General features: G+C 63.8%; 1 protein-coding gene across 3 annotated transcripts; it reads left to right on the top strand.

Annotated features, from left to right (window-relative positions):
• Positions 1–270: 270 nt before the first annotated feature.
• Positions 271–6,990, top strand: MROH6 (maestro heat like repeat family member 6). Of its 3 annotated transcripts, none has more exons than XM_066265474.1 (15): positions 271–703; positions 930–1,082; positions 1,296–1,450; positions 2,091–2,208; positions 2,781–2,965; positions 3,053–3,190; positions 3,362–3,416; positions 3,532–3,675; positions 3,758–3,931; positions 4,158–4,325; positions 4,572–4,691; positions 5,168–5,270; positions 5,391–5,456; positions 5,611–5,678; positions 5,866–6,990. In XM_066265474.1, exons 1-15 carry the CDS (start codon positions 494–496, stop codon positions 6,115–6,117), a joined length of 2,109 nt encoding a protein of 702 aa, XP_066121571.1. In that variant the 5' UTR covers positions 271–493; the 3' UTR covers positions 6,118–6,990. The 3 variants fall into 3 exon arrangements, with proteins under 3 accessions (XP_066121571.1, XP_066121569.1, XP_066121572.1); XM_066265472.1 differs by having other exon boundaries at positions 272–703; positions 3,302–3,416; XM_066265475.1 differs by having other exon boundaries at positions 273–703; positions 3,302–3,416; positions 5,611–6,060.
• The last annotated feature ends 3,190 nt before the right edge of the window (positions 6,991–10,180 follow it).

Raw genomic sequence — 10,180 nt, forward strand, 5'->3', positions numbered from 1 at the left:
GGGTGAATCAAGCAAGGGTCCAGCTCAGGGCTGGGTCTAGACTTCTGGACTCTGCTGGGGCCTCCTCAGAGCTGTCCACATCCATCCTGGGTCCCCCTGCCCAGTGGGTTTGATGTCAGGTTCAAGGGGCCTTCTCCCCCCCCCCCCCCGCCCCAACCCACTTGCAGATGGGCCGTCTTCTGGAAATCTCACCCCGCGCAAAGCCAGACCCTAGACTCACTGTGTTCAGGTTGGACACTCAGCACCAGCAGCCCGGGCAGTCAGGGTCTTTCACAAGCCTCCAGTGGGCACCATGCCCAGGGACACCTCTGTGTAGCTCCCCAACCCCCCACATACATAAAGCAAATGCTCACACACCACCACACCCGGCCCCGGCCCCGCCTGCCCGCCACGCAGAGCCTGCTTCTAGGTCAGGCCTGGGCATGACTTCCTGGGAGGACACTTCGGAAGGTGCCAGAGGCTGGGGCCCTGCTGAGGGCTGTGTGCGGCGGCCATGGCTGGGGGCGTGTGGGGCCGGGCCCGGGGTGGTCCTGTGGGGGCCCTGACTCTGACGGCCCTGGCTGAAGGGATCCGGACCAACCAGGGACAGCCCGTGAGACCTCCTTCCCAGGGCCCTCAGCCTGAACCTGAGCTCAAACCCGAGGCAGAGCCGGCAGCTGCCCCATCCCCCGCCCAGGAGTCAGACCCCAAGGGACCCAATCAGGTGAGTGGGAGGAAAGGCAGGCTGAGGGCATGGCCTGGGGGACAAGGGAGCCAAAAAGGGGAGAAGCTGGGGGCAGACATCGGGGCTGCCCTGTCTGGGAAACAGTAAGGGGACACAGGACTTCATCGGATGAGGGGGGTGGGCCAGGGGAGGGGGGGTGGGCCAGGGGAGGAGAGCTGGGAGAGGCAGGGGGACTTCAGACTCCCCACCGTCCCACCCACCTTAGACCCTCCAGAGTTCCTGGGAGAAGGGCACCCTCTCTGACCTGGCACTGTACACAGCTGCCTGCCTGGAAGAGGCTGGCCTCACGGGGACTCAGGCAACCGCGTTCACCCTGTCTTCAGCACTGGAAGCCAGGGGCGAGCGGCTGGAGGACCAGGTCAGTAAGCACCCCCCCCCGCTCGTTCTGCCCCCAAAGACTCCTGCCCCCTGGTCCCCTCTAAGTTTGGGAGTTGGGAGAGAGCAGCTTGATTCACACGCCCCTTTCAGGCCGCACCCAACCAGAAGGGGCGCAGAGAGTAATGTCTGGGGGTCAGGACACGGACATTAGATGTCCAAGGCCTGACCACGGACCTCTGCCCCTCCACACCAGGTGCACGCCCTGGTGCTCGGGCTGCTGGCACAGGTGCCCAGCCTGGCAGAGGGGAGGCCCCGGCAGGCGGCCCTGCGGGTGCTGAGCTCGTTGGCCCTGGAGCACTCACAGGACGTGGTGTGTGCATTGCTGCCCTGCTCACTGCCCCCTGACCGGTAACCTGCCCCGCCCCACCCGGCCAGGACAACCCCCCCCCATGCCCACGCGGCTTCCTTCCCCCTTCCTGCTTGGTGGTGGAGACTGCCCACCCCGTGGGGCAGGTTGTGGAGGGGGCAGGACCTCCTAACCACCCCTCATCCCTTCCTCCCTCCGTTCCCCTACCCCTTCCACCTTGGAGTCCTTGGTACTGGGTTCCTAGTTTGGTCCCTGAATTCTCTCTCCTGGTAGCCCCTGGAGCCCAGCCTGAGGGTGTGCCGCAAGGTGGGGTCAGTGAGCCAGGTGTCTTCTGTGCCCCACTCACTACCTCTGGCTCTTTGCTTTAACCCACCTCAGAAGAAGTCACCTGGTTATGCTCTCTACGTGATCGTTTATAACGCCTGGTGTATGTCACCGTTGCTGGCCTGACAGGGCTCTGAGCAGCCCGTGCCAGGCAGCTAGCTGCTCCTGCAGACTTTGCTCTGCGTGGTCTGCAAAGTCTCCACTTGTTTTGTTTCTCTGGGATGGGGGGACAGGCAGGAGAGAGGCATGGCTTACCGTCCCTTCCCCATGCTGGAGCCCTAGTGGCCACCTCCACCCTGACCTGGTGTCTCCTGACATGCCAGCAGGGACCCAGTTTCACACAGTCCCTGTCCCCAGGGCGGTGGCTGAACTGTGGCGCAGTCTGAGCCGGAACCAGCGCGTGAACAGGCAGGTGCTGGTGCAGTTGCTGTGGGCGCTCAAGGGCACAGCTGGACCCGAGCAGAAGGCACTGGCAGTAGGTGACTCCGGCCGGCACTGCCAGGGGACTCCCCCCAGCTCGAGGGGGTGGGCAGGTCCAGTAGGTGACTCCGGCCGGCACTGCCAGGGGACTCCCCCCAGCTCGAGGGGGTGGGCAGGTCCAGTAGGTGACTCCGGCCGGCACTGCGAGGGGACTCCCCCCAGCTCGAGGGGGTGGGCAGGTCCAGTAGGTGACTCCGGCCGGCACTGCCAGGGGACTCCCCCCAGCTCGAGGGGGTGGGCAGGTCCAGTAGGTGACTCCGGCCAGCACTGCCAGGGGACTCCCCCCAGCTCGAGGGGGTGGGCAGGTCCAGTAGGTGACTCCCACCGGCACTGCGAGGGGACTCCCCCCAGCTCGAGGGGGTGGGCAGGTCTAGTAGGTGACTCCGGCCGGCACTGCCAGGGGACTCCCCCCAGCTCGAGGGGGTGGGCAGGTCCAGCCCCGGGAGGACAGAGGCAGGAGGGTCTCGTCTGACTCCCCTGCATCAGTCATGTCCCTCGGGTGTCTGAGGCTTTGTGCTCCTCCTGTCTGCTGCATGCCCCAGCCTGAGTGGACTGCTTGTTCCACAGGCCATTCGTGCCCTTGGGGAGATGTTGTCTGTGTCCGGCTGTGTGGGTGCCACACGGGGCTTCTACCCACACCTCCTCCTGGCGCTGGTCACACAGCTGCATGAGCTGGCCCAGGGCCCACACTCCCTTGACTCCCCCAGAGTTTGGGCCCCATCTGACCATGGGCCACCGCACAGCCACGCCAGGTGAGGGGTGCACACTAGGGGAGATGAGGGTTGGCCCAGTGCCCTCCCAGCCCTCACTGCCCTCTCCCCTGCCGCTCCCACCTCCAGCTGTGCAGTGGAGGCCTTGAAGGCTCTGCTCACCGGGGACGGTGGCCGCATGGTGGTCACGTGCATGGAGCAGGCTGGAGGCTGGAGGAGGCTGGCGGGACACCACACCCACCTGGAGGGGGTCTTGCTGCTGGCCAGGTATGGGGCAAGGGGTGGGGAAGAGGCAGGGGCATGAGGCTGGTCGCTTGGGGGCTTCTCCAGGGGTGAGGCTGTAAGCAGAGGGAGAGCTCCCATTTCATCCCGTCCCAGCGCCATGGTGGCCCATGCGGACCACCACCTGCGGGGCCTGTTTGCTGACTTGCTGCCCAGGCTGTGCAGCACCAACAACACTCAGCGTCTTACGGCTATGGCTTTCTTCACCGGGGTGAGCCCATTTCCAGGGATGGGTGATGAGGGGTGACCGTGGACCTGGCCCCTAAGCCTCGCCACCTGACCTGGGGCCGCGAGGGTGCTGACTCCTTGTCGTCCTTCCCGCCCAGCTGTTGCAGAGCGGGCCCACTGCGCGTCTCCTGCAGGAGGAGGTCATCTTGGAGCGGCTCCGCGCCTGGCAGGGCGACCCCGACCCCACCGTGCGCTGGCTGGGCCTGCTTGGCCTCGGCCATCTGGCCCTGAACCGCGGGAAGGTGAGGAGCAGGACTGGGGGTGGGGGGTGGGGAGGCCGGGTTGGGTTCTGCGAGCGGCTGCCCACGACCCCTGACTCCGCAGGTGAGGCACGTGAAGGTGCTGCTGCCCGTGCTTCTGGGCGCGCTCGGTGAGGGCGATGTCCGACTTGTGGGCGCTGCGCTGGGCGCGCTACGGAGGGTCCTGCTGCAGCCTCAGGCTCCCGTCCGGCGCCTGAGCACTGAGCTGGGGCCGTACCTTCCGCCCCTGCTGGACGACGTGAGCACCACCGGGTTCCCAGGCTTCCTTCCCCAGCCCTGCGCTCTGGGCCCCGCCCCTCTCTCCAGGCCCCGCACGCACCCCCGCCGCAACAAGGTCCAGCCCCTTCCGCTGCAGGCCCCCACCCAGACCACTCCCCGCCAGACCACTCCCCGGGACGTTCGGCGCTCCTCTTAGACCCTCTCTCTCCCTCCGGGCCCCGTCCTGACCACGCTCACCCGCGCAGGCCCGGGACTCCATCCGCGCCTCGGCGGTCGGCCTTCTTGGGACGCTGGTGCGGCGGGGCCGGGGCGGGCTTCGGCTGGGACTCCGAGGCCCCCTGAGGAAGCTCGTGCTGAAGAGTTTGGTGCCGCTGCTTCTGCGCCTGCATGATCCCAGCTTGGATGCTGCAGAGGTCAGCCACCGCCCAAGACTGTCCTGCGCTGCTGTCCCTACCCAACCCCGTCCCCCCCATCTGCCCTACTACCTCTCCGAAGATGGCCAGTCAGGGACTTCCCCACGGACCTCAGGTGCAGGCCTCGTGGGCGCCCAGGTTCCCAGGCCTCCTGCCCTCGACTGACTTCAACCCTCGTGCTGGCCGTACCCACGTCACTTCTGCCACTCTCTGGACTCCTGACCCACCTCCCTTCCCTTGCACCAGAGTTCCGAGTGGACCCTCGCCCGCTGTGACGGAGCCCTGCGCTGGGGCCTGCTGGAGGAGGTGGTCACTGTGGCCCACTACGACAGCCCCGAGGCCCTCAGCTGCATCTGCCGCCGCCTGGTCAGTAGGGGCGGACAGTGACAGCGAGGGGGTACGGCCAGCGGGACAGTGACAGTGAGGGGGTATGGCCAGCGGCCTACTTGGACTGGTATATTCCAGGGCCACTCCACCCAAAACTGAGTCTCCCCACCCTCCCAGCCAAGGTGGAGGCAGGTCTAAGATCTCAGGCCAGGGCCTGACCTGTGGTGGCGCAGTGGATAAAGCGTCGACCTGGAAATGCTGAGGTCGCCGGTTCGAAACCCTGGGCTTGCCTGGTCAAGGCACATATGGGAGTTGATGCTTCCAGCTCCTCCCCCCTTCTCTCTCTCTGTCTCTCTCTCTACCTCTCTCTCTCTGTCTCTCCCCCTCCTCTCTAAAATGAATAATAAAAAAAAGGAAAAAGAAAAATTTCACTCCGGGACCCCTGGGTTCACTTCTGCCACCTCTCTCCACGAGAGTTTGCTCTCCTGTCCTGCCTTGAGTCCTTATGTCCCCAGGTTCAGTGGTACCCAAACCATGTGCCCAGCTTCCTGAGCCAGACCCAGGGCTACCTGAGGAGTCCACAGGACCCCCTCCGCCGGGCAGCTGCCGTGCTCATAGGTGAGGCAGTCTGGGTGTCAAGCTGTCCCTTGTACCCCCCAGTTCCGTGAGTTAGCCCCTGCCTTCTGGGGATCCTTCTGGGGATGTGGGGCCAGCACTCATGGGTTTGCCTTGGTCCAGGCTTCCTTGTCCATCACACCAGCCCCAGCCGCATCAACCAGGACCTACTGGACTCCCTGTTCCAGGGTGAGGGCCCAACTCACCCCGGTGTGCAGTCCTGGAGAGGTGGTGGGCGGCTTGGGCAGAGTGGGGTGGGAATGCATGAGCCAGGAGTCTGGGGGTGCTCAGTGGTTCTGAGAACCCTCTCCTGCTCTGCCTGAGACACCTTGTCCCCCTGCAGACCTGGGGCAGCTGCAGAGCGACCCGGAGCCGGCTGTGGTCGCCGCTGCACAAGTATCCTCCCAGCAGGTGACGCTGCTGGCCCAAGCGCAAGGCAGTCGGTGGGGCCTGCGCTTTCCCCGCCTCCTCCTGCGGCGGCCCCGCCCAGTCCGGCCCCCGCCCGTCTACCCGGACAGCACCTTCCAGCGCCGGAGCATTGCAGGCCGGTGGGGCTGTTCCTGACCCGGCTGAGCCTGACTCCCTGCCCCTCCTCTAGGTGGGGGCTGGGCTCAGCCCTGTGAAGGCCGGGGGTCTGAGTCTCGCACCCCACTGCACTGTTGTCAGCTCTGGCACACTCCAGTTGAGATGCACCCTGGGCCTGGTGCTGGACACCGGTCTACAGTCTACGCCCTCCCACCAACCCCCACATACACACACAGGCCACGCCTACAGCCCCTGCAAGGCCCACTGCCCACAGACTCCTCTCTCTGCAGGAAGTCACCACCACCATGATGGCCAAGTTCCCTAGAGGGACATCAGCGTGCTGTCCGAGCACGATTTCACCCCCAGCCCCTTGCCTCTTGCATCTGCAGGCCCCCCTGTCCCTCCCAGAACCCTGGAGTGTACCCAGCCCCTGTCCTGGAGGACGCCTGGACTCCCAAGCTGAGTTCTAACGGGAGACACTGAAGCTGGCACAGCTCCATGAGCTGCTGTCATGTTGGGCTGCCAACTTCCTGCCCCCCCCACCCCATCTGGCCTCCGCTCCCTACCTGTCCGGCCCTCCTGGCCACCCAGCAGCTCTGCACCCCCTCCCCTCATGTGTCCTACTCCTGGCCAGCCCATGTCCTGGCCTGTCCACCACTGCCCCTCAGCCTGGCAACGTTCCCACACACTTTCTCCCTTCTGGTAATCGTGTCAGACCTCGCCTGAGCCTTCTCCAGAAGGCGCTGCCAATATCTCCGCTGGACACGGCAGGCCTGAGGTTGTACCTGCGGGTTCAGGTGTGGGCCGCCAGCGTCTGCACCCCACCAGACTGAGCCCGTGCGCTGGCACCCCAGAGCCCTGCACGGGATTGAACGAAGAAGACGGCGTGACTGCATGCCCGGGGGGAAGCCCCCTTGGAGGCCTCCCAGGCCGTAGCCAAGCCCCTCTGGGCCCTGGCCTGTGCGGGCTCCTCCATCTCCATCCGGAATGCCTCCCTGGAAATGTCCTGCTGCTTTTCAAGCCCCCCTCACCCCACAGGCTGCTGCCTCGGAGAGGCCCTGACTCGCAGCCTTTCTGGAGGGTTGGGGTCAGTTTCTCTAAGCTGGGGGCCTCTCAGGAGAAGGCTTGGGTCCTGCCTGCACCCAAAGGAAAGCATCTGAAGTAAACACACAGGGATCAAAGGGGTCCCCCGCGTCTGTGTGGGGCCTGGGTCTGGGCTGAGGGGGTGGGTGCTGATGGCTCTGGGCCTGGTCCAAGGGCTCCGGCTGGGGTCATAGAGAAGGCAGCACATGGACAGGGTAAGGGTTGCCAGGGTGAGGTTAGAGTTTATACTGAGACAGGGGAGAAGGTGTGCCTTGGTCCAGCACACCCCAAATCGCCAGGCCGGGAGCTCGGTGAGGAAGGGGTTGGCAGTCTTTTTTTTTTTTTTTTTCTGAAGCAGGAAACGGGGAGGCAGTCAGACAGACTCCCGCATGCGCCCGACCAGGATCCACCGGCACGCCCACCAGGGGGCGATGCTCTGCCCGTCCGGGGCGTCGCTCTGTTGTGACCATTCTAGCGCTGAGGTGGAGGCCATGGAGCCATCCCCAGCGCCTGGGCCAACTTTGCTCCAATGGAGCCTTGGCTGCGAGAGGGGAAGAGAGAGACAGAGAGGAAGGAGAGGGGGAGGGGTGGAGAAGCAGATGGGTGCCTCTCCTGTGTGCCCTGGCCGGGAATCGAACCCGGGACTTCTGCATGCCAGGCCGATGCTCTACCACTGAGCCAACCAGCCAGGGCCGGGGTCGGCTGTCTTGTAGGTCGTCTCAGGGCATTGTCTGGGTGGTGCCAGGATCATGGTTGGGTGTATTCGTTCAGATCCCGCAGAACAGATGCCAGATGAGATTCAACTGCATGAAGTGTATTGGGGGCATGCCACAGTCCAGGAAGCCCTCAGACCCCCATGAAGAAAGGGGGCGAGGAGGAAAAAAGGTGGTGGGTACATCCTGGACATCTGTCCTGGCCTCGGGGGTTCTCAAGCCAGTCACCTGTCAGAGAGCCACAGCCCCCGAGATTCCCAGCCCACACAGGGCTAGGTTTCCATCCTGCAGGTGGGGGCTGTGAGGAGACCGCCGACTCAGGCTGGGCCTGGGGCTGGGCTCAGCAGGGGCCTCGTGGGTCTCCTCAGTGGAAGCCCCCCTCCTGTAGCCCAGGAACCGGAGCTGGCTTGAGCCCAAGGTCGCTGGCTTGAGCCCAAAGGTCACTGGCTTGAAGCCCAAGGTCACTGGGAGAGTGTTCGAGCTTGCTTCTACCCAGCACCTGCTCGTCCTCACGGCTGGACAGGCAGCTGCAAACCCCACAGTGATGCCTGTGACAAAGGAGAGCCCAGCTCGGATGGGGGCTCAGGCAGGCAGCACCTTGCCTCTTCTCACCCCACTTTCGGGAGGCTTAGACTTCTTACGCCCACACCCCACCCACTCTGTAGCAGGCTGTCTCTCTTTGTTTTTTAGGGGTGGGCAGACAGGGACAGACAGACAGACAGGAAGGGAGAGAGATGAGAAGCATCAATTCTTCCTTGTGGCACCTTAGTTGTTCATTAACTGCTTTCTCATATGTGCCTTGACTGGGGGGGCTCCAGCCAAGCTAGTCACCTTTTGCTCAAGCCAGTGACCTCATTAAGCTCAAGCCAGTGACCTTGGGCTCAAGCCAGTGACCTTTGGGCTTAAGCCAGCAACCTTGGGCTCAAGCCAGGGACCTTTGGGCTTAAGCCAGCAACCTTGAGCTCAAGCCAGGGACCTTTGGGCTCAAGCCAGGGACCTTTGGGCTTAGGTTCTCAGCGTCCCAGGCTGACACTCCAGCCACTGTGCCACCACCTGGTCAGGCGTAGCAGGACGACTCTTGCACAGTAAAGCTGCCTGCTTGTGGTCATCCGTCTGCCCCTCCCCTGCTCTGGCCCCCACCCAGTACCTGGCAGCTGGCTGGACGCCCTGTCTGCCAGGTTGAGGTTCATGAAGGCCGGACTGTTGCTCGGCTCTGGGAGTGTGACCCCTTTTGAGGACTTCTCTGCTAGGGTCCCCAGCAGGCCCCAGGCAGGGCAATGGTCTATTTCCCCAGACGCTGCCCCTACACCTATGACAATGCCATAGCTATGCCCCAGGTGAGTGTTTTCTGTCTGAGTGTCCGGGCCAACCAGGTCCATCAGGTTCCCTGCCCACAGCCCAACCTCTGGCAGGACAAGGATCTGAGCATACTTTCTCTGGTGGATGGCCTTCCTGCCTCGATCTCGACGCTGAAAACATCTCAAGTGGGCTAAGCCACTGGGGACGTTAGGCCACTGGTGGGCTTAGAGCCCAAGGGCCAACGCTTGGACCCTCCCAACGGGGCTTGGGTGGGACCGACCTGGACCTGTTTTCTTTCCGGCCTGCAAGGTAGCAGTACCTGCTTATCTAATGCTTCCTGAGACCTCGGATGTTCCTGTCACACTCACCTGGCTTTTGCCTTTCAAGTCACCCTACCAAGGGTTCCCAGGGGAGGACTGTAGGGCCTTGGCTTCCTCAGTGTGGGGGGTTGATTTCTAGGGGTTCTCTCACTGGGTCTGCCGTGTTTGGGGAGCGCTGTCTCCTGTTCTCATGTCAATGTCCCTGTTGGGCCTGGATCCTGGGTTTGCACGGGGGTTAACGTCATAGCTGAACCTGCTGCTCCTCCTCTTTAGCAAGTCCTACAACTGTGTGTCTGTGGGGCGCCATGATGGGGGTGTGGCCCCTCCTCCCACCAAGGGGAAAAAAGCAGGCTGGACCTACCCTCACGGAAGGACAAGCTCCTCCCGGCCGTTCAAGCTCCTGGAGGTGGGAATACTCTCTGCTGACCCATTACTCTCTGTCCCCACGCTCCCTCACCCCCCAGGGCCCCCGGGCTGCTCTGAGCCCCGCACCCAGCCGCTGAGCAGATGTACCAAAGGCCAGCTGTTCTGGTTTGGGTCACTCCTTCTCTCGGAGCCTCCAGGCGGTCCCGGAGTACAGGGTCTGTGTGCTAGACAGTCATACATGCTCTAGCCCCCTCTGCAGCCTCTTCAGGCCAAGAGTGGGCCCCCTCCCTGGTGTGTCCTCAAGGTCCCTGAGGCAGATGGAGACCCGTCCTAGTGGAATGGCCCCTCTGCAACTCCTAGGCCTTGAGAGGCCAACACACGGGACGGGCACCAGGGGGTCCGGCCAGGAGGCTGGTCACTCCAGATGAACCAGGTCCAACCAAGGACGGGGCAGGCTCTCCTTAGCCCCACAGTGTGGCGGGAGCGAGACCCTGGGGGGGACACCTGCTCTTGGTCCCTATATCCCTCCCTATCCCGTGCGGACTAGTTCCCACCCGCCCCTATCCCCGTTCTAGGACCCTCAAAAACTCAATGACCCGCCTTCCCT

This window comes from Saccopteryx bilineata, chromosome 3 (genome assembly GCF_036850765.1).
Source record: "Saccopteryx bilineata isolate mSacBil1 chromosome 3, mSacBil1_pri_phased_curated, whole genome shotgun sequence".
Classification (NCBI taxonomy): Eukaryota; Metazoa; Chordata; class Mammalia; order Chiroptera; family Emballonuridae; genus Saccopteryx; species Saccopteryx bilineata.

Excerpts from the sequence above, each read along its gene's own strand:
- MROH6 (XM_066265472.1), top strand. The coding sequence starts at position 494 with ATGGCTGGGGGCGTGTGGGGCCGGGCCCGGGGTGGTCCTGTGGGGGCC. Across the intron at positions 2,209-2,780 it reads CCGAGCAGAAGGCACTGGCA|GCCATTCGTGCCCTTGGGGA; the intron begins GTAGGTGACTCC and ends CTTGTTCCACAG. Across the intron at positions 4,326-4,571 it reads CCAGCTTGGATGCTGCAGAG|AGTTCCGAGTGGACCCTCGC; the intron begins GTCAGCCACCGC and ends CCCTTGCACCAG.